General features: G+C 45.2%; 1 protein-coding gene across 1 annotated transcript in view; it reads left to right on the forward strand.

The window, feature by feature from the left end:
* Optix (optix) overlaps positions 1 to 22983 on the forward strand; it is a 70568-nt gene extending 47585 nt beyond the window's left edge. Inside the window, exons 2-3 of the mRNA XM_076785913.1 lie at positions 19550 to 19945; positions 22500 to 22983. Coding sequence (XP_076642028.1) covers positions 19550 to 19945; positions 22500 to 22881 — 778 coding nt within the window. The 3' untranslated portion in view covers positions 22882 to 22983. The remainder of the gene's footprint in view (positions 1 to 19549; positions 19946 to 22499) is intronic.
* Positions 22984 to 23945: the final 962 nt, after the last annotated feature.

Consider the following 23945-nt stretch of genomic DNA (forward strand, 5'->3'; position numbering starts at 1 on the left):
GCAGACACTGTGGATCGGGGAGGGGGGTTAGGGGAACGATCGCAGATCGAGTTTGTCGAGACGAATTAGCTAAACGAATTTTTCCTTTTTTTGCCGTTCCTGACAGCATCGTCAGGGTGAACTCGCCACGGCTAATTCGACATCTTGTCTAATCGCTGTTAAACGACTGCCGGCGAACTGTCACGTCGCTTCTAAACGAACCTTCCCGGCTTGCATAAATCAGCGCTCGATTAGCATCGCCTGGTTAGAACCGCGGTCCTTATCCCCGTCGATTTTTCTAAAAAGATGTGTCGGATGTCGTCATTAATACTCATCGTTCGCGCGAGCGTGGAATGGAAAGTCCGGATCGCGCCGGTAAACGCGCAGCTTCGCGTTATTAGCTAGGATAATTAACGTGGAGCCCCCATCCTCGCCGCGACCCCCCCTGCCACGTCGTCGCGCAATCGTTAGCTTTTAACAACCTGGAATTTCGGTCCCGCGGCGTAGATTATAGCGACAATTAGCGGCCGGGGTACACCGTCACGGGATTTCTGACGTACCTATCTGCCCTCCCTCTTTCTCCTCCCCTCCCCTCCCCTCCCCTCCCGCCCCTCTCTCCCTTTTCACCGGCAGCTATCACGGCCATTTACCAACGGGAACGACGAGGTTGACGAGGACTGGGAGAGAAGCCGATCCTTGGCAAGCTTCCACGTCGAAGACGATGCAGTTTGTAACGAGGAGATGCTGCTGCTGCTGCTGCTGCTGTTGCTTCTCCCGTGGCAAAAAAAGCCTCGATGCGCCTCGGCCCGCGCTTAATTGCTTAATCAGACGTAGTAAATCTTGCGACACGGGCATTTATGCGCGATATGATACGATACCGGCGCCCCCCTCCCTCCCCCCGTTCGAACGGCCGCGAGACCGGTGTCGACGTCCGACGCGCACGACGCTTTCGTTCTCGAACACACAATGGACGCGCGGCCGTTTGATGCGACGCGGTCACCTTGCCAGCTGGGGAATTAGTATGGACGCGCGTGTTTAGCAGGAACAGCCGGGTAAACAGCACCCAGCGGACACACTCGGTGTCGAAGGTGACACAGTTCGTTGTTTTCGTTCGCGTATCCTCCGGCACGCGGATGTTTTCGTTTTTTTATCCAGCGAAATGTGTTGCGCCGCGGCGGTTGCGCGTCTAACTGCAGCGCGAATTCAATCGACGCCGTTGTTAGGCACATGTTGAAACTCCCATCGAAGTTTCTCTACTTGCCTCCGAATCCATTAGTGCTCTAGTATGGGCTTGAAAAGGGTCACTCTCGATTATTTTCAAACCTCTATTTACTTTGCAGTTTCTTTAACCGGTCAACTGTTTCGACCTCTTTGCAAAATGTGTACCGAAATTGGGCCGTAAAAGTGAACCGTATTGCTGTTTCGACAAGCATACTCGTCAAAAACAGCTACTTGGTTAACACTGAACCTACCGGGCCTTAAAAGTAACTGGTACATGTTCCCGTATAAAAACGACGAGATTGATCTTATTTAGACTTTGTGCGGCAGCTACTGTAATACATGCTCCACTAAAAATATCTACACAATCATTTCTTACGAAATAATGTTTATCATATCAATAATTGTAAAATACAAAATCTGGAACCGGTCATTTCGACCACCGGTGGTGGTAGGTTTACTGTTAAAAATTTGTTTGCGCCAGTTTCGGATCTCAGATCGTGTATAAAAGATTTCTCTATATATGTCGCCAAGGCCTGGATGATAAACGTCGCGGAATTATCCCCACTACCGCCACCACTATCATGAGGAGCCACGAAGCTCGAGAGGCCTCGGACGCCTCGGACTGTAAACATAACACAGCTCCTGGTCAAGACCCGTGTTGCTGACATATATCGAGAATTCACCGATCGTTTCTTACCGAAACCGTTTCTTTTGTTTTCTACGAGTTTGCGCGCAGTTCCCCGCAGTTCAGCTTGGCCCCGAGCAGTGTCAATTTCACCGCACTAATATGCCGTCCTTATTGTGCCACATTGGTCATAGGGGCACGCCCATTTCGCTGGTGCAGCAGGACTCGAAGCATCTCCTCCTCTTTCTCGTCTTCTTCGTCTTGTTTTCCCCGTCGAGACCCCCAACCCCCTTTCGTAACACGACGCTCGCTTACGGTCTCGTTAAGAAAGCACCCGGCATATTAAGGGATAACCGTAACCGGTGATGTAATGCAACACTCTAATCCTGATCCTGATCCTTGAATGAGATGGTATCTCCGGCGACCTGGACGCGTCGCGTACATACCTGGCCGCAGCGTGTTGCACGCACGTATGGCGCGCGTATTATACCACGCCGGAGTATCGAGTGACCCCCATACATTCTTTGCCGTTCGAACGGCACACGAAAAGTTATTCCCTATCACCCCCGAGGCATCTCCCAGGGACTACTTTTCCTGAAATCACGTCTTTACAAATTTAACCGTACACAGATTTATATGTCGCCAAGACCTGGTTGATAAATGTCGCGGAATTATCCCCACCGCTCGGACACCGAGGAGTGTGAACACTCACCGAGGACGCGCGTAAACATAACACCGCTCGGGACGATGTGACATATTTTTGATACTACATATCTTTACTTTTGCTAACAAAATGATAAAAGTTCCAGTTCTTTTTTAACAGTCAATTATTATTTAAGACCTCTAAGAGTACACAGTGATTTCTCTGTACATGTCGCCAAGGCCTGGACGATAAACGGTTATAACCCGTGAGGGTTCTCCTGCACGATGTATGACACTTGCAAGACTCGTGTTGATGACATACATCGAGAATTTACTGTATACGCTGCAAAATAATATTTATCGATTTAATTCATGAAACGAAGCATTTCGGTGATTGTGAAAATTGATTTGGATGTACCTGTCGCGCAGAGATATCTGATCACTTTGATCTTCTAGTAATGAAAATGGACGGTCGAGCTTTCGTATTCTCTAAGTTAGCCGAAACGGGAGGATGGAAAAATAATTACGGCGAGTGGCTTACGGTTCTCCTTTGTTTAACTCGTTTCTCTAAAACGTGGATATTCCAAGCAATGAAATATTTACGAGCGGTGGAGAACGCTCCGATAGAGCGTATTAGGTCACATATCGAGTGGTGCGCACGCTCGAAAGCGTATTATGAAATTAATGAGAGCTTCGAGCAAATTTCTCGCAGATAGTATCGGGGACTACTCGAAGGACTATAATTATGTTAATATAAACTGCGGGAAAGTAGTACTGTATACGCAATCTTCGTAAAATATCACATTGTTAGGCCCCGCAGCGGATACGGAACGGCGAGCAAATAAATATAATAACAGAAAGTATAGCGCGACCGGAGATAAAGCAATATCGTCCAGGACATCATCCCGATACATACTTCGAGCTACCGATCGTTCTAACAACGCGGATAAGCATCGGGTGTCGCGGCAACGGTTGTTTAAACGAGTGACACGATTCGAGCGTTATTTTAGGTAGGCTCGATCGATAGATACCGATGTATCCTTTCCGATCTACATCAACCATTACCGGCCACCGTTATTATTTGTCCGGGTGACAAAGGAATTACACATCGGGGAGAACTGTTTCAGCCGTCGCGATACAATTTCGACGTCCGTGAAAAGAGACGTGCAATTACGAAAACTATGACATCAGCTGATAAGGGTCCAACCGTACCGTCCCGCCCCGCGCTCCGCGTCCTGGCGGCAAGGTCGGCGTCGGTCACGCGATTCGTCAATTATTCCCGAATATAATGGCCGCGGATTGTTCGGAAAGACTTGTTTCAACGCGAGCGACGATCCCTTTTATCGTCGTCGCACGCGGGACCTACCGACGGATTTTTACATTTGAATCCTGACAATGAGGGCACCGACGCCCCCCGGCTATGAAAATGTTACCCCTATCGCGAGCAATGATATCCCCCCTAGTCGGTCACTGGTGCATGAAACGGTTAAGCATCGACAATGTAAGCCAATCAAGGGGTGGGATGGTATAAGGGGGTGTATCACAGAGCGGGCCGCGGTAATCACTCGGGATTGCGTTAAATTTTTACCCCCCGCGCGCCACCCCTCTCCCCTTACCCCTTACCCCTACCCCCGGGGGCTACGCGTCTTGGTCTTTTGATGCTGGGTCATCAACCGGCTGGGAAAGATGCGTTTAGCAGACGATACGGTGTCTCCAAGCCTATTACGACAGGGAAAATACTATTACGGGGACATGGATAGTCCGGACCCTACCTAGGGAACGACTATCGAGAGCTCGATTCGATAATACTCGATGCAGAGTGTCCGAAGTTTGAACCCGTGATTCCCTTAATTTCGACTCGCTTTACTTTATCGATTATTGCTAGGTTAAGGGATGAACAGTGTTTTCTCGATATATGTCCACAACACGGCTTTACCCAGGGACGTATATCGGCTAGGAGATACTATTCTTTGGTACAGTGCCGAACGTGGAAAAGGCGACCCAGGCCACTCGAGATTTGGGGTATATCCCACGGTAGTGGGGATAGTTTTAGGACTTTTATTGGCTGGGTATTTCGGACATATATCGAGAAGAGACTGGAGATTAAAGAAATTTGAGAATATCAAGACTTGCGGGTTGTTAGGACCGTTCAGTAATAAATTACTGATATCGATTCTCGTGAATTGCAATTGACGGAAACAATTTTTATTTTACACGAACACTTCCGCTTTCGCGTGGATTGCATTTTATATATTTTGGAATTTGCTACCCGTCTTCTTTATTTTTCATTGTGACATATTTAGCAGATTATTCTGTGCACTGTTCGAGCTAGCTAATCGAAAATTTATATTGAACTATTTTGCTAATTTTAAAAAATTTTTTTTAAATATATCCAGTGCAATAAGAATTTAGAAGTTTGCTTTGAATCTTCTCCCTCGAGATTTTGAGACATTAACACGTTAAGTGCCAAATATCAACCCCAGAGATTCTTCCAAAATCAGAGTAATTTAATTAATGAAACCGAAACTAGAAATTTAAAATGTATTACAGAGGTTTTAACCCTTCTAAATTCGAAAGACTCCAATAATATTCGGTTTATCCGGATGTCTTATAATACAAATGAATTTCTAAATCCAGTGAAAGATCACTGTCAGTCATATGTGACCGACGTGGCAGTTAACGTGTTAAGTTTAATATTTGCAAAGTTAAAGACACTGTGATGTACATAAGACATGCTCTATGCGACAGACGTTGAATCAACTATACAATACAGTGCTAGAGAATAAATTACACAGTGGAGGACAATCTGCATAGACTAATATTTACTAATTGCAAGTCAAAAGTCTGACATTATACAGTAATCCCACTAAACATCATTTAACACTAGACCTACCAAGCATTAACAGTATCTGGTAAATATTGACTTATAACAATGGCAACCCTAAATTTATTGAGATTGTCTGTAATATTCAATATAATTTATTCCACTATTTTCCATAAATGAATTTTTATAGTTTCAATCATCATAATTTATTCCACTGTTTTCCATAAATGAATTTTTATAGTTTCGATAATTGTAAATTCTAAAACCAGTCATTTTGACCGTGTTAGGTTTAGTGTTAGCGTTATCTGGTAAATATTGCCTTATAGAATTGGAAACCTTAAATTTACCGAGATTGTTTGTAATATTCAATATAATAATTGGCTGGACAGGGAAATTTATTCCGCTATTTTCTACAAACGAATTTTTATAGTTTCGGTAATTGTAAATTATAAAACCGGCCATTTTGACCGTGGTAGGTTTAGTGTTCACAGTACCTGGTAAATATTGCCTTGTAAAATTGGAAAACCTGAATTTATCGAGATTTTCTGTAATTTCCAATATAATAAATACCAGGACAGGGAAATTTTCCATAACTGAATTATTATAGTTTCGATATTTGTCATTTCGAGCGTGGTAGGTTCCGTATTAATACACACATACTGCATTACCATAAAAAGGACAAAACATATTAAAAAGTAGAGCCTTTGACACATGATTGATCTCAAAACTTGTTAGACGTAGTATACATATCACACTGAACTATCGGAGTCGGTGAAAAATCGAAAAGGGGTTGAAACGACCTGGTTCCCCTATAACCTCGTTCTTCTAGCTATCAAGTGCCATTGTCCAATTTAAAGTTCCTCTTGTGCCGAGAGTCGAGAGGATAAAGGAGGGCGCGTCGGGCCGCCGCCGGTGCCCGATTGATAATTCGCCGAGTTTAGAACTATTCGAGTAATGTACCCCCGTTGGACCGCGAGAGAGCTCTCCGGTTTAGGTTCTCTTTAGAGTGGCCTGGCAAAGCCCCACGGGGGTTTCAAGGATATTACGGAGCAACAAAATAATAACGCGTCGGTGTGCGGCCCGGGGGCGGGGGTTTGCGGGGGTGGCCGGTCCTGGAGGGTTCGCGGAGACGAGGCTGTAGGAAGAAGGTGGTCGGGGTAGGTTTAGGGCGCAGCCAGCAAAACACACACGGCGACTAAAAGGCTTACGGGGTAATTTGCGACGGCTTAAGGCCGGGCCAATCTGATCCATCCCGTGTGTACACGTGAAATCTTACACCGAACCGGGCGTACGATCTTCGCATGGAAGAGGTAAAAAGACAGCGGAAGAAAGACAAGGAGGAAAGGGATGAAAAATCGTGGAACGAAGACGAATAGAGAGAGTGAGAGAGAGAGAGAGAGAGAGATAGTTGCAAACAGGCCTCTTTGAAAAACGATACAGGGTTACCTCAATGGACCTCCCTTCTTTCTTCCTTTCTTGCCCTTCCTTTTCCTTTTTTCTTCTATCCCTCTCGCTTCCACTATTCGGCTTCCCTCTCTCTCTCTCTCTCTCTCTTTCCTCTCTCGATCTCCACTTGTTCCATCGTCTCGGCTGCCTCGCGGTGAACACGAGCCGCGGACTTCACGGGCTGTCGCGCAGAATTTGGCCGGCGAATTTTTTCCCTGAAAATGGTTAATTGAGCGTGCGCCGGTGCAAACGAGAGGTTACCGGGGGCTGTTTCCTCTTTTTGCGGCGCGGTGCGGCTCCCCTCTCTTCTCCCCGTGTCCCCCCTCACTCTCTCTCTCTCTCTCTCTCTCTCTCTATCTCGCTTCACTAACGCTTCCTCCTTATGTTACAATTTGGTCCCTCCGAGATTGAGAGTAACAAGAATTAGAGGCGTCTCGAACTCCGCGCGAATTCGATACGCGTTCGCCGGGTCTCGCTCTTTGTCCCTCCGTCGTTGGCCTAATGGCGTCGCTATCGCCTCGCGTGTACGTACCGAGACGATCGTCTCTCGTCCTGATACGCAACGGTGCGTAGGACCGCGATTCGGCGAACCGATCCCGAGGATGAAAGACGTCCGAAGATGAATGGCAAAAGAAAGAAAGGAGGAAAGGGCCGTGAGGAGAAAATGAAAGAGAGAGAGGGGGGGGGAGAGGGAGCAAGAGGGAGAGCATATTTCAGAAGCGAAACTTAATTTGCCCCGAAGTGTGCCACGGGACTCGAATCAATTCGAGGGCTCTCGAACCTCGGAGAGCCTCTAAGCGACGGCGCGTGCCTCAATCGGATGTCATTGAAGTTCCTCTCTTTCTTGTCGCGCGGTAATTGAGAGACATCGATTGCGCCGCACTCGTTTCGCCATCCGCGCACCCTTTCCCTTCGACGCCGTCCTGGAAAGCTATCGGAAACGTATCGTCGTCTCGCTGTCAACAATTTCTTTCCGACGGGATACTACGTTCTCGAGATCTGCCTAACGAAAGATTCGACGGAAGAGTGAAGTTCCGATTTCGGAATTACGGTGTGTTTGTAATCGGAATCGATACTCGTTGAAAAAGTTTCCCGGTCGGGGTTTCGAGGTTCTCAGAAACGAAAAGACCAGCACGAACGAGAGCTATCCCGTCCATCCATCCCCGCGATACCATCTTCCACGTCACTTTGCTCAACGAAAAGAACCCCACGCATAGGTTTAGGACACGTTAAGAGGTCCTCGACGGTGTTTGCCGGCAAACACCCTTCGTTCTCGCGTTGCCTCGATGGCGCCCCCTTCGCTACCTCGTCAGCCGGGGGGGCCCCCGTGTCCTCCCTTTCACTCGCGCATACAAACCGAGTCTGATTACACATTAATTATTTACCGAGTGATTTCTGACGTATGTACCGACCGGCTTCTCGAAAACGGGTCATTAAATTAAATGAGAACGCGGAATTCTCGGCGAGAGAACGCGCGGGCTTAAACGTTCTCGGCGACCGGCGTTGTTCGATCGGAACAGTGTTTACAGGAATGTTTATGAGAAACCAGTGGCCAATATACTCGTCGAAACGGTTCGAACGATTAGAAGATTAAAACTTGTACCGAGGAAGGACGAACCGACAGAGACTCGGAACAGTTTCCGAACGGGACCGGGTCCTGATGGTTAATTAGCCTGTCCGATCGGTAATTGTTTCGTAGAAAACGGCGAGCGAGGCTCGCTCCGCCGGAAGAAGAGGAAAACGGAGGTAATAAGAGATGCCATGTTTCCCGAAAAGGGAAAATTAATCCCGTCCTCGTTTATCTCGGTCGACTGCAAATATTTTTCCTAGGTCTCGTTTCGACGAGACCAACGCCCGCAACGATGGCTAACCAACCGGGAATAATTTTTCTCCTTCGGAGCAGCCCGGGCAGGCCTAAAACAACGGGATTAGTCTTGTCGGACGGATTCCCGTCGGAGGCGGCCGAAGCAAGGATTTAATTTCCGAGGATTTTTCCCACGGAACGGTCAGGAGGGTAGTAGATGCCTCGAGGACCTCCGCAAACACTCGAAATGTCTATGCCCGCTGTAGGAAATTATTTGTCGTCGCTCCTGGTGAACGACCAGAGCCTCGAGCAGCGGAAGAAACTGTCGCTCGGAACTCTTTCGGGCAATATGGCCGACCGGAGCTGATGACCGGCCGAACAGCTAAAATCTAAACGGAATACGGCAATTTACGATTCACATTTCGAAACAGCAGTGTTTCTACAGTGTTTCTGTAAATTTTCTAATTTACAGTTCTCGTTCAATGAAACAGAAACTAGTTACACACAGATCACTAAATGACCCGTTCACAGGCCAAATCGATTAACTCCACATTTTTGAAATATTTAACACTGTGACTGGCAAACTAGAAACCTCAAAATTTCCATAAAATCAAAGTAAGTTATTTAATGAAACAAAAATTGAAAATGATTAAATGTACGATATGGAGTAGTCCTCCAACTTTCTTGCATTTTACAGATCCTAAACAAGTTTGGTACGACGAATATATTATCGTAAAAATTAATTTTAAAACCTGAACAAATAATTCTGTCGTTTTAACGTGTTAAAATTTAAGTGTCGAAGCACATGGATCAGTCTTGTGTATATTATTTCATCACATTTCTGCACTTTCTGTTTCACGAAGTCGACCGTTAGCACTCGAATGGCGACTGTAAGGTGTCGCTAAAAATGGCTGTTTTACATTATTAAGTGTGTTTGTATTTACATGATTAAATTTGTTTGTGTTAATTAGTTACCCGTGAAAATATACAGAGTTTACAGTTCATAGAGGAGAGAGAATTCGCGGAGGAGCCGACCGGAAATCGGTTTCTCGGGACGCAGAAAAATCTGCAGGAGCCGATCGGGGTTTCGTTGTGCGTAGTGCGACAGGCAAGATCACCGCGTCATACTTTTTGCTCGCCGGTAAACATTTGCCCGTTTCCTCGGCGGGGTGACAGGAAGACCGTAAGCGATCGTTCGCGTCGAACGAGGCCGCTCTCGGTGGTTGCGTTCGCCTTCCTTTCGTGCGCCATGTTGCGGCCGCTGCTTCTCGATCTTAGCCCGGATTAAAATACTGCAAATCACGGGCTACCTGTGCTCTTCAGCAACTGTGCGTTGCACTTCGTGTCCGCTTGTTTTCCTCGCGGCTCCTCTTTGTCTCGAATCGAGCAACGTCCTCTTTTCATTTCCGCCATAAAATCAACTCTTCGGATAAGTACAAGAAAAGGGTGGGGGGGGGGGGGGGTGGGGGAGGGAAAGGTGTTGATTGAAACGGAAAATTTTCGGAATTATCGAATCGTATCGATGAAGATCTCGGTGGAATAGTAAAAAACGAAGTGTTCGAGGGTGGTGGACGAGCTTTTTCTTTCTAGGACGAACATAACAAGACCATGTCTTTTGTGGGGCGAGGTGGTGAGGGGGCGTAACAGGCAGGCACAACGAAGAAAGAACTGAGCATCGACAACCGAGTCGGCCGAGAGGGCCCGTATCGTTTTAACGTCTCTATTAGCAGCTATTAAAAATGAGCTAGAGACGAAAAAAGAAAGCAGAGCGAAACAGCGACGAGGGGTTGCTGGGTACGGCAAGAGGAGGGGAGGGGTGGGGGGAGAGAGAGGAGAGAGACGACGACGGGGTCGTCCCGGTTGCTTAAAATCGCGGGCCCTCTGTTCACATGCCGTCTCCTCCTCGTACCGGTATCCAGTTACCTTTTGTGGAGGCCTTCGTCGTGTAGCTCAGATTTTCGAATGATATGTTCTCCATTGTGTGCGCCGGGTATTTAGCATGGCACGGGGTTGGTCGAAATCAGAGGGGCCGTCGGCAGAGGGACAGGGAGACGACACGGGATGTGCCCGTACCACGCACTAAAATCCACGGCTGCACAACACGGGGTAGATTCTGTTAAAATGATATCCCCCGTCACTCTACCGGAGTCGAGATAGATCCGATTCTGATATCAGGTTGAAATTGATCGTTTCTCTTTTTATCCCGGCTCGCCGCCTAGAGAATCGGAGAAACTCGTTCCGAGGGGACCGAGGACCCAGAATTCACCGAGCGACATTTTTTCGTGCCAGCTCTTCATTTGCGGAACGACCTCTGGCTGCCGAGGGAATTTTAAATTTTGGTTGGAGTCCTCGCGACATTTAAATTCACCGAAGCCTAGGGGTACCCATAAGTAATCAATTATTTGCAAAGAATCTGTTTTGCCTTTACTTCTGTCTAAAACAGCCGGTGTTCTAAATATTCTAAAAAGTATAATTTTCTTTTACAACCCTGTAAGGGAATAGGGAATAAATTTACTATAAAAAATTCATTATAAATAAAAATTTCCTCCTAAATAATTTTTACTATTGGGTTTCCTTGTCAGGTGGAATGGTCCAATGTTAACAAAGTTATACGACTTTTAAAAGCGTCCGAATATTAGTGGGAGTCACTGTAAGTAATCCATTATTTGCAAAGAATCTGTTTTGCCTTTAGTTCTGTCTAAAGCAGCCGGTGTTCTAAATATTCTAAAAAGTATAATTTTCTTTTACAACCGTGTAAGGGAATAGGGAACAAATTTACTATAAAAAATTCATTATGAATAAAAATTTCCTCCTAAATAATTTTTAATATAGGGTTTCCCTGTCAGGTGGAATGGTCCAATGTTAACAAAGTTATACGACTTTTAAAAGCGTCCGAATATTAGTGGGAGTCACTGTAAGTAATCCATTATTTGCAAAGAATCTGTTTTGCCTTTACTTCTGTCTAAAACAGCCGGTGTTCTAAATATTCTAAAAAGTATAATTTTCTTTTACAACCCTGTAAGGGAATAGGGAATAAATTTACTATAAAAAATTCATTATAAATAAAAATTTCCTCCTAAATAATTTTTACTATTGGGTTTCCCTGTCAGGTGGAATGGTCCAATGTTAACAAAGTTATACGACTTTTAAAAGCGTCCGAATATTAGTGGGAGTCACTGTAAGTAATCCATTATTTGCAAAGAATCTGTTTTGCCTTTACTTCTGTCTAAAACAGCCGGTGTTCTAAATATTCTAAAAAGTATAATTTTCTTTTACAACCCTGTAAGGGAATAGGGAACAAATTTACTATAAAAAATTCATTATAAATAAAAATTTCCTCCTAAATAATTTTTACTATTGGGTTTCCCTGTCAGGTGGAATGGTCCAATGTTAACAAAGTTATACGACTTTTAAAAGCGTCCGAATATTAGTGGGAGTCACTGTAAGTAATCCATTATTTGCAAAGAATCTGTTTTGCCTTTACTTCTGTCTAAAACAGCCGGTGTTCTAAATATTCTAAAAAGTATAATTTTCTTTTACAACCCTGTAAGGGAATAGGGAATAAATTTACTATAAAAAATTCATTATGAATAAAAATTTCCTCCTAAATAATTTTTACTATTGAGTTTCCCTGTCAGGTGGAATGGTCCAATGTTAACAAAGTTATACGACTTTCAAAAGCGTCCGAATATTAGTGGGAGTCACTGTCATTATTTGCAAAGAATTTGTTTTCCATTTAGTTCTGTACCGATCGTTGAAGAGGAAACACAAGTATTCCTTTACAGTTTTCGGGGAAGCAGCCTGTCTTCAAAATATTCTAAAAAGTACAATTTTTTTTACAATAACAAAATGGTGGCCGTACCTTCCGAGGATCATACTTTTTCATTTTCGTGCGGGATTTAATGCAACGGTAACAACAAAGAAAATTTGCGATGTTTATGGAGATGTATCGAAGGTTAAGTGTCAACGTTGGTTAAGAAGGTTTCCTGCTGGTGATTATGATCTCTCTGACAACCCTCGAAGTGGACGACCAGTTGAATTTGATAAGGACACCCTAAAATCTCTAATGGAGGCTGATCCAAAATTAAGTATACAAGAATTATCGAGAAGCCTTGGGTCCACATGGTCAACTATACAAAGGCACCTACACGAAATGGGAAAGGCATATAGGCAAGGAATATGGGTACCGCATCAATTATACCAACAAGAATATTCGTGGATCAATTTGCACTTGATTGCTTTCCAGATTTCGTAGAGATCCATTTCTTAGCGGAATCGTTACCGGAGATGAAAAATGGATTCTTTGTGATAACATAAAGGGTTCCAAGCAACGGCTTTCTGCAAATCAAACCGCAATATCAACCCCTAAACCTAGCTTATCACTTGGAAAGGTGTTACTGTGCATTTGGTGGGATTGTCGTGGCATAGTTCACTTTGAGTTGTTGGAACCTGGAGAAACAGTTACTGCTGAGTTGTATCGTCAGCAATTACAACGACTGTATGCGGAACTATTGAAAAAGAAGGCATCTTTAGTCCGCAGAAAAGGTGTAATACGGCTACTCGTCTTCAGGTTCGTCGATTTATCAGCGAAGGGCGTACGGTATCGTTGCGCACGCAGCTCTCGACTCGCCGAAACGGTCCAACCTTCGAAAGAGGCCTCTCTCTCTCTCCCTCTCTCTCTCTCTCTGGTCGCTGTCATCGAGAGCCGCGGAACCTTTCACCATGTCGTTAGTTTCTCGATCGGAGATCGATCGAGACTTCCACGTCGCGGGCACGACCATCTTGCGCGTAATTACAGTAGCTTCCGTCACGGTTTGAGCTCTGGTCGCCGTCCACGTGCATAATACTTTACAACATACACACGGGAGGGATTACAAAAGTGACTCGTCATCCGCCGTAAATACTTAACGGCGGGGCGCATCCTCATCGCGGCATCCTCTCTCGGCTGCACCTGATACTTTCCCCCTGGACTGCGACGCCTGATGAATTTCTTTTTTAATCGTGCCACCACCCGAAATCCACCGCATCACCTGTGATAGCTCGTTCCTCGGGCGGTTTCGACGCGGTCCTCGATTCGCCACGCGAATTCGGGGGAACGCGTGCACGCGCGTTACACATGCCGCGAATATATTATGAGGGCCCAGAAAAAAACTGCGAGGCCCCTCGCTAAAAATCCATCGGGCCCGTCCTCCTCGGACCGACGCTCGTTTCCAGCTCGTTTCGAGCTCGTTCGGCTCAAGGGCCGAGCGAATCGTGAACATATTTGTACTCGAGATCAACGTTGTACCCTGATTGCAGCTGAATAATTTCGATCCGCGCTGCGTCCGGTTCGTTTTTCTGCCCTTTAACCCTTCGCACTCGAAGCTGTTTTAACTCCAAAACGAAACGTTTCTTCCGACCTAGAATACTTCCCTTCTACATATTTAATGGGCCTTGAACCCTTTGCACTTGAAGGTATTTTAACTCCATAACGGAATGCTTCTTCTGACCTAGAATACTTCTCTTCTATATATTTAATAGGCCTTCAACCCTTTGCACTCGAAGCTGTTTTAACACCAAAACGAAACTTTTCTTCTAACCTAAAATATTTCCCTTCTGTATATTTGAAAGGGCTTCAACCCTTTGCACTCGAAACTATAACTCCAAAACGAAACGCTTCTTCTGACCTAGAATATCATGACCTACCATTATCATGTTATACATACGAAAATGGTGCAATTTACTCGTACAATACTGAAACGTTTAGTAATTTATTAAACACGAACAGATTTAGTAATGTAAAAAATATTTTTAATAATGATAGAGCAATTTTTATTAGCGTCTTATAGTCGTCATAAGGGTTAAAACTGTACGTTAATGACTCTAACCGAAAAATCCGTCCTGCATGTCTCGAAATTGTTGTTGCAAATGTCCGACTTGTAACATTAACTTTTTCCTAAATAAAACTTGTTGAGTAAAAGGTAAGCACCATTGCAATCATCACATTCTGTCAAAAGTGACGAGTTTCTCGATTATACTACGCGTACTCCATAAGTACTAACAGGAGAAGTGTATTCGAATAGCCTATACAATTGTGGCTACTTGAACTCGAACCACTCGTTCCACGAAGAGGCTTCCTTTCGTAAGAGCTTAGTATGAAAAATATATAGCAACGCCGAGAGAAAAACACGGAACGAGACCTCATCGTAGGCGGAGCTCGCCTTTATGAATTCTAAACGGCAGTTTTCTTAACACAAGGTTTAAGAAGCACTACAAGCGACTATAATATATTTCAAATAATAACAAGAACTATCCAAAATTTTAGCCATTTTTCTATAACCCTAACCCAAAAGAAAGAAGTTTGTCGAATAACTGGACGCATCTTTACAATCTCAATATTGGTAAACGAAAAATATCAGAAGCCGTCATTTCGACGGGTCCCGTAAACCTAGTGTTAAAAGTACCGGAGGATCGCACAACCTTTCAGTTCTGAACGGTAGATCCGCACCATCGATCTTCGCGAGTCAGCTAATTACGGTTCGCCGCGATCAACACGAAAAACTCGTTTCTCGAAATTGAATAACGTTGGGCCCTCTCTGTCGCGCATGCGCGCACGCTCGATCGTTAACAAGGCAATCCAACGAACTCGCGAAAAAAGAAAAAAAGATAAAGAAAGAAAAAGAAAAAGCAAACCGGGAGGAACTTTCCCCGTCGAGACGTGTTCCGGAGCGGAGCAAAGAATCAGAGAAATTAATGCTGCTCCGGGTCGCATTCACGCCGAAAAATTGACACCGTAAGCTCGAGCCTCCGCACTTTAATGCCACGGACATTAAGACGGTCGCCTGAATGGATCAGGAGAAGGGGGGGGGGGGGAGGGAGAGAGCACTTAGCGGAACAAAGCGAGAGGCTGGCACATAATAAGTCGCGGCGCGCTCGTGCGGGTGTCCCGTGAAAGGACGAAGACAAAGGCGAGAGAGCGGTCTCAAGGCATAATTAAAACGCGTCGAGTGTCCCATCGAATCGAGACACCGCGCTCGCCCCCGAAAAGATGATGAAGAGAGAGAGAGAGAGAGAGAGAGTAGGAGGGGTTCGATTACCAGCATTTTCGACCGGGACCCGCGTGAGACTGGCCCCCGCTCGAATCGCGTTTCACCTTTCCGTGTGCTACCTTTTCAGCTGCCGACTATCCATCCGCCCCTGGAATCGAATAAATCGCGTTCACGCCGCGCCGCCGTTGTCGAAGAAGTTTGACGGCGTCTCGTTAGAAATCCATTCAGCGCCGGCGAGCGCCGTTATTTACCAGGTATCGAAAGGAAATACGATTTTCGAATAACACCCGAAGGAATCGTCAGGGAACGATTAACCGGCTGATATCGGTAGCTCGCGCGGGCACGAATCGACTCCTCGTGAATGGTTCTCTTTTTCTCCTACCGTTTCTGCTGCTCTCTTTTTTTTTTAAGGGAGGAGAGGCAGCGCGATCTTCGCTCGAACTGCGAACCTGTTCGAAATCACTCGAGGTGTTACCGTGGTAACTGTGCGGGCTCGAAACTCGATTAGCAAAGAAAATACGGGAGTATCTCGACCCGGCCCGACCCGGCCCGGCTCGGCGCCGAATCGATCTGCAGCCGAAGAGGCTTTTAAGGCGACCACAACATCTCATTGTCTTCCGCCGAATGGCGAATGAATAATCTATGTTTACACCCTGCCGCCGGTCGAGGTTTCCGATTAGAACGCGCGTTCGTCTAATTTCGATCAGGGTTATAGCATCGAACGGATAGTAATCGACACGTTAACTGCCACGTCAGTCACGTATGACTGACAGTGATTTTGAACTGGGTATAGAAATGCATTTTTATTATGAGATATACAGATAATCCGAATTTTATTGGACTCTTTCGAATTCAAAAGGGTTAAGACAGCATCTCCTATAATACATTTTATTTTCTAGTTGTGGTTCCATTCATTGAATTACTCCGATTTCGTAAGAATTTCTGGGCTTGATATTTGGCACTTAACGTGTTAATTCCGTGTGAAACTGAAGCGTTTGATTTTTTTTTTTTTTTTTTTATTTTATTGGAGAAACTTTTTGGGAAATATTTTTGTTTTTGCAGAGTTAACGCAAGGTTCGGCGGGAGCTCGTTTCTATCCGCTCTTTTCAATCTGTTAATCCAATAAATTCTCGATCATGTCCATTATCGGGCAAAGTTCGACATCATTTGTCGACGTTCGCTGAATCTTCCGGCTGGCCGAGAGTGTTTATTTTTTCGAAACGGAAAATTTTGAAATGAATGGAACGATTTGTAATCATTGACTTGGACCGAGAATGCGAATTGCTTCGAGTATATTCGCGAAAATAATATGTTTTACTTTTCTAGGCGTAGAAAAAAATGTTATTTTCTGTCATAATTGTCTCGACAGCTTAGACTACCGCAGAAAATCCGTGATAGTTTTCACCTTAAGCGACTAAAAATCCGCAACCTGGAACTAAACTACCTGCTTAATGAAACCTAATATCTGCCTGCCGGTGAAAAAATGGTCGGACGCAACCGACAAGATAATTTGTTTTCCGGGGTGATCAGGATAAAAATCGTGTGCGGCACGGCGAGTTACAACTTCACGTCGACAGGTCGGAACATCCGTTTCGATCGCGGCAAGCCAGCTCGCCGTTTATCACGTTCGCTAGATGTCTCGCGTGAGAAATTCGCGGTATTTTCTCTATCTATCCGTAATCTCTCGAGTAATGAGGTGGATCGTTCCTCGTGTACGAACGAACGGTCGTTGCCGGGAATCGTCGTTACTCTCCCGTGAATCCTTGCTCACCTGGGAAGTATGAGCCCGCTCATTAATTACCGCCACGATGACTGGAAACAAAGTGTTTTTCAGCGCCGCGCACATCCTACCTGCTCCGTCTAAGCGGGAACGAATTAAAATTCTGATCTCGATCTTTTACGCCCACGCGGCTTCTGCTTCGCGATGGTCGCGTCACGTCATTGGCGGACGGTGACCTTTATTCGTTAACCTCGCGACAGGAGTTGCATGCTCTAGTAATCGATACGGAAAGACACGGCCTGAGACTTCGTTCGAACAATCGGCGAATGGGTTGAATTGAAGTTTCGGAACTCCGGTGAAATATTAATCTAAAAGATCACTGAATCCGACAAACTTTCACGAAGCACGAGATCACTTATAGCAGCTCTTGACGGCTCTTGGAGCGCATCTCGCACAGAACAATAACTAGCACACTCTCAAGGGAAGGGGGGCGACTCCAAAGGTTGGAAAACTTTGAATTAGGACTATTTTTCTTGGGTGAAAAATTCTCGAAAAATTATTCATTGTCGTTTGTATATTTGAGTTTAATATTCCTAAGTCTCGTTGCTATAGGAAAAAAATTACAGCGTATAGGAAGCGACCCCCAACGCTCATCTCGAAAGAATAATAAAAACAATCCCAGAACTACGAATCGAATCACAGAACTGATTGAGAGAATAGAATTATATCTATTTTCTATTTTGTAAATATACAGTGTGTCCTACGAGCTCTGTCCACTTGAATATCTTGGAAACAATACGAGAAAATGTTACTTACAGACGTTGTAAGGTTTAAGAAACTACATAATAAATGATATTCTTGCGAGCGGAGGCGTAGAGAAGATATAGAGGTCACCTATGTTTTTTTTTAACACTTTGAACGCCAAACTAGAAACCCGAAAAATTCCATAAAATCAAAGTAAGTTATTTAATGCAATAAAAATTGCAAAAAATTAAATGTATGATACTGAGTAGTCCTCCAACTTTCTTGCCTGTTACAGATCCTAATCAAGTTTAGTAGAATGAATATATCAACGTAAAAATTCATTTTAGAATCTGCACAAATAATTCCGTCACCCACATATGGGTGACGTGGCATTCAACGTGTTAAACGGAGTGTCCAATTTTTTATGCTCGATTTCGATAGATTGCCGTATTCCGAGTATAAAAGTACTAAAATGTGTTTGTCCTAAAACTTACCGTTGCTGAGATATTTGACTGTTTTCGTGAAGAATGTTCGAAATGTCGGCCATCTGCAGCGATGCAACGTTATAGTCTTCGAACTGTTGCGTCTCTTACGCGTCTTATTGTTGGAGCGTCTATTGTAGCACACGCTGCGATAATTCGTTGCTTCGTATCTTCCGGAGTTGTTTAATAATATTTTTCAATGTTCCCCACAAGAAAAAATCTAGGGCTGTTAAATCTGGACTTCGTGCTGGCCAGAAAATAGTACCACCGCGTCCTGTCCGTCGATTAGGGAATATTTCATTAAGTGTACTTCTCATCCTTCGAGCGTAGTGCGTTGGACATCGTGCTGATACCACATTGTCTGACGAACGCTTGATGGCACGTTTTCTAATTTTAGCAATGTATTTCTTAAGAACGTATCATATTTTTGACCAGTAGAAGTGCCGTCAACGAAACATGGCCCAATTATTCGTTGCCCTATGATTCCACACCATTAATGGACCAGGGTCTGATGATTAATTTCTCGTAGGCAATGAGGATTTTGTACTGACCAATAACGCGTGTTGTGTAAATTAACACGCCCAGTGCTGGTAAAAGTAGCCTCATCGGTAAATAGTATTAAAGAGAAGAAAAGTGTATTGATTAGTAGCTGCTCTTGAGCCCGTTCACAAAATCTAACACGATTTACATAATCCATGTCATGTAATTTCTGGTGAAGGCTAATGTGGTACGGATGGTATTTGAGAATTCGTGATGCGCGTGATGCGCTGATACGAGGATTATGATGTACCATTGCAACAACATTCATTATCTTCATCACTACAGGCTTTTCAGGATTGATCTTACGAACAGCGAGACTTCCGGTTCCTGTTAATTTTTTGCACAATCTTTCAAAAATCTTGTGCGAAGGGCATACGCGGTTTGGATATACCGTACAAATTTCGAGCCACAATTGGAATGAATATTGATGAATATGAATAGGAATATCGCAGTGATGGGGAGAGTTAAGATTACGGGGACACGTTCTGTTACAGAATGCAGCAACAATCTGGCACAGGAAACGGAAATACAAGACGCGCGCTGAGCCCCGGCCCGGGTGGCAGCGATTCGGAGGACTCTGACATTTCTCTCGGCGGAACGTCGCCACCGTCGCCGAGTTCCTCGCCTCCGCCGACTCATCAACCATCTCCTGTTCCTCTCGGGCCCCTTGGACCTCTGCCTCCGCCATCCTTAAATTTCCGCTTCGATCCGTCGCAATCGCAGTTTCGATTCAACCACGCGACGGCTTTCAAGTTCCCGCCGTCGGGTTTCCGGTTTGGACCGCACAGCCCGCAACACAATCATCCGAACATCTCAGGTGGCGGGATCTTCAGGCTGACGGAAACGAGCCCGTTCCAGGCTGTAGGACCCAGGGGTGATCTAGGATCGAGGTAAGTCGCTTGAAAAAACCATCCTTAATCGAGCACCAACGTAGTCGATTGGCTATCGATGGGAGTCGGTGGCACACTTTAACCCGTTCACCGGGCTGAACGAGTTATCTCGTCATTTCTGCTCACGTTGTCCCCGAGCTTTTTACACCTCCTCCGAGAATTGTTATTGCTGGAAACCAATTCGTCACTTTCGTGAACGTAGTCTAGAAATAAAATAAATAACGAAGAATTGATTACAGGTTTTTTTATGGAAACACGCGAACAAGTTCTTAAACCCCTTGCTGTATAACGACCAGTCAGATTCGTGATTAACACTTCAAACAGAATCTGTTAAATGTTGTGAGAAGGAGATCAGATAAAATTGTATAATTTTCTAATCAATATTTGAGCGCCGAAGCAAATGTAGACGTACAACAGATACAAATCTTCTCTTGTATTTTGTAAAATCATTACACAGAGACGGAGAAGTCCCACAATCGTTGCAACCTTGAAATAAATCAAGGGATCACGAAGTATAAATTTGTATGAATTATACTGGTCTCATTTCGTTTGATTGTTACTTTGTCAGTATTTTCTAAAAAAATTGATATTAAAAGTTCAATATTGTGAGATCAAAACGAACCATCGACCCCATTTTAATTCTGCGACAAAATCATTATAATTTCATGCTAAAGTAATTTCACAAGATTGTTCATTGAATCTGCTACCTGGAAAAATACACTCAGCCCTCCCACGTTAATTCGTTTGTATCGAAACCGCGTCAAGCGAAATTTAGAAGTAATACTAGTCAGGAAAACGCGTAGGGTTGTGCGAGGGTAGTCTATTAAAGTCTATTAAATCTGCTACGATGAAACTGTGTTACAATCTACACGGAGACTGTGTTGTATATTGTTTTATAGGAGAGTTGTCGCAATTGCAGCCTGTTACACCGCAACAGCGTTTCCAAAGTACAGTGATTTCTCTATATATGTCGCGGAGGCCTGGACGACAAACGTCGCGGAGTTATCCCCACCACCGCGGGGCATACGCTCGAGAGGCGACAATGGCTGTTTCATTGATAGCCAAGCCCAGTATCAGGGCTTGTCATCACATGTTGTCATTCTTCAAAAGCCTCAGTGTACAAGCGATTGGTTTAGTGTCCATATTTTCATTATAATGTTTACGTCCCTTCAGTTTTCTATCCTGCAAAAATTTTTCTCTCGTTTCTAATCTTGGTATTGTATTCTCTATAATATAAATCTCATCCAAACCAAAACACTTCGTGTAAAGGTTGACCAAGTTCCCCGACCCATCCACTTCAGCGATATGAAGGATGGACCAAGTTCCTCTCGCCTATCAAAATTGTGATATGATGGATGGATCAAGTTCCTCTTGCCTGTAAGGGCTGTGATATCGGGAAGCATCAATTCTCAGAGGCCAATGATTTTTGCGCTTACCTAATTCAAACGTTTACAACCTAGGGAACTTGGCGTCGGCGCTGGTACTAGTTATTTTGACTTGCATGAGGAAAATTTAGCGTCTCGGAATTCGCGACACGAAAATGCGTAACGGAAGTGGTGGGGATGCTTAGCCGAGCTAGTCTTAAATTGAAGAAATTTTCGAAAGGCTCAACCCAAAGCATATAGGGTATGCCCAACCACATGACGTATGTAGTCCTTTGATTTAAAAAAAAAAAATATTTTTCGGGTTTTTCGATTTTTCCTGTTGGTTTCGATACAAAAGACAGTTGACTCCAAATTTTCAAGTTTCTAGCTTGTCTGGAAGTGGGTTAGAATTAACATGATCCTCCTCCTCCTATATACAGGGTCATCCGTTTTTAAACGGCCAAACGTCAACCAGCTATAGAGGACCCCAAATGGAACAACTTTCACCCCTAACACTTTTTTTGATTCGAAGTTATTTCATTCAGTCTCCACGGCGTGCCCCATGTGAAAAAAAACCAAGATCCAAAGGTCATAGAAAAAAGTTGACTTAATAAAAAAGATGCCCCTATGTATTTTAAACCAAACAAAGGAAAAATCATCAAGATACATAATTGCAGTCCTAATATATTTAATCTTAAGTGAACGCAAAAAATGACGGGTTTTTGCAATTATCTAAAAATCAAGACCGAATCAAAAAAAGTATTAGGGGTGAAAGTTGTTTCATTCGGGGTCCTCTATAGCTGGTTGACGTTCGGCCGTTTAAAAACGGATGACCCTGTATATTCCAAGAATTATGCGTTTTTGGCGTATTTATATCTGAAGTTCCAGGCTAGGTAGAAAGTTGCTTTTTACACGAGAGTTAGTTGACATTATATCCAGCTCGCGTACAAATTTTGGTTGTCCTCGGTTACCGGGGAGAGCGGAAGTGACGGTGCCAATATGGCTGAAAACCGCTTAACTCTGGTTCGAGATATGCTACTCGGCCGAGGAGTGTAAACATGGCACGTCTCCTGGACGATACAAGACGCCGGGGAGACCGGTGTCGTTGACATATATCGAGAATTCGCTGTACTAGCTTTCGGTGGGATTTGGCGATCCTGATTTTCTGAAAGAAGGCTTTTCCATTGCAGACTGCCGGATCCCCTAGGATTGCCACCTCCGCGGCCGCACCCGCACGAGGGTCTGCTCCACCACCCGCACGTCCCGCACCAGCTGCCAGAAGGGATATCCAGGTTATCGGACGGCTCGCGACTCTCCGACGGCGGGATCTCTCGTCTGTCGGACAGCCTATCGGAAGCGCACAGCCCGCCGTTAATGGCGACGAATCTGTCGGTGACGGGTCCGCTAAGAGTTGCAGTGCCGAGCCCGCACACGCCTTCCTCGCGGGGCAGCCCGCCGCCGAGTCAGCAGACTCCTCAGGGTCAGTCCCAAAGCCAGGGATTGATAAGGGTCGTGACACCGCCGCCGAACCCGAAACCGCCGCAGATCCACAGACCGTTCTCGCCGGCGTGATACGACAAGGACGACGATCCCGACGACGAAATCGTGTTGGAGGAACAGGAACAGGAACAGGAACAGGAACAGGAACAGGAACAGGATCATCGGTCCAGGGCGACGGGGATGGCCGCGAGCAACAACGGCGAGCATCAGTTTCTCGGGAAACGGTTCGAGGTATTGTGAGAGGTCGATCGAAGGTGACGACACGGACACAGGACACGTAAACAGAGTCTCGTTTTCGCGGGAACGAATCAGACTCGAGCCACGGAGGCGCCCCTCTCTTCCTGAACGTAGGATGATTACACGAGAGATCAAAGAACCAGCTGTTTCGAGGGGGGCGCAAGAAATCAATCAACATCTGACATGACAAATCCGCGATCGGAGGTTGCGAAACTGCGTGTTTCAAGGATGCCGTCTCGGAACTATGTTACGGTTTCGGTTTTCAAGGAGACGCGACACGGAATAATTGAACGGTGCGTCGTTTCAGACAGATCATACAGGCGGACGTGTGCAATTTACCCCGGGGATAACAAAATCCAAGCCGAGTGCGCGTGTAAATAAATTCGGGGGATTTTATGGTCGCGTGCGATACGCCTCGACGTGTGCCGAACGGACTCAGTGTAGTGATGTTACTTCGTAGTTTGTATATAACGACGCTTCCGGCGTAACCAAAAATGGCAAAGCATGAAACCCGTTGTTCGTTGTGACCGTAGAACTTGAAGACTGTTCGCCGCCTAATCGTTCGCCGGCTAATTTTGAATCCTCGAACGTGGACCGAGGGCTCCGAGCCTCGGACGTGGTGCGCGATCGACGAACCGAGTGACCGTTTTCCCCGTCCCTTGGATCGTCGTGGGAGAATCGAAGCGATCCATACGGAACTGTGTAACGATCCCTGTTCGCATTAGGAATCCGCGTCGATCGCACAATTATTAGAATGCTTGCCGAGGATCGAGAAGGAACGAGCGATCCGCGGAGGACGCAAAGCCGATCGAACCGTACGAGACACGCGAGAACACACTTACAAACCATGCGTACACACATACGTACACACCTACATTCTCGCCCCTTGTTAGCCTAAG

Source organism: Halictus rubicundus, chromosome 3 (assembly GCF_050948215.1).
Source record: "Halictus rubicundus isolate RS-2024b chromosome 3, iyHalRubi1_principal, whole genome shotgun sequence".
Classification (NCBI taxonomy): Eukaryota; Metazoa; Arthropoda; class Insecta; order Hymenoptera; family Halictidae; genus Halictus; species Halictus rubicundus.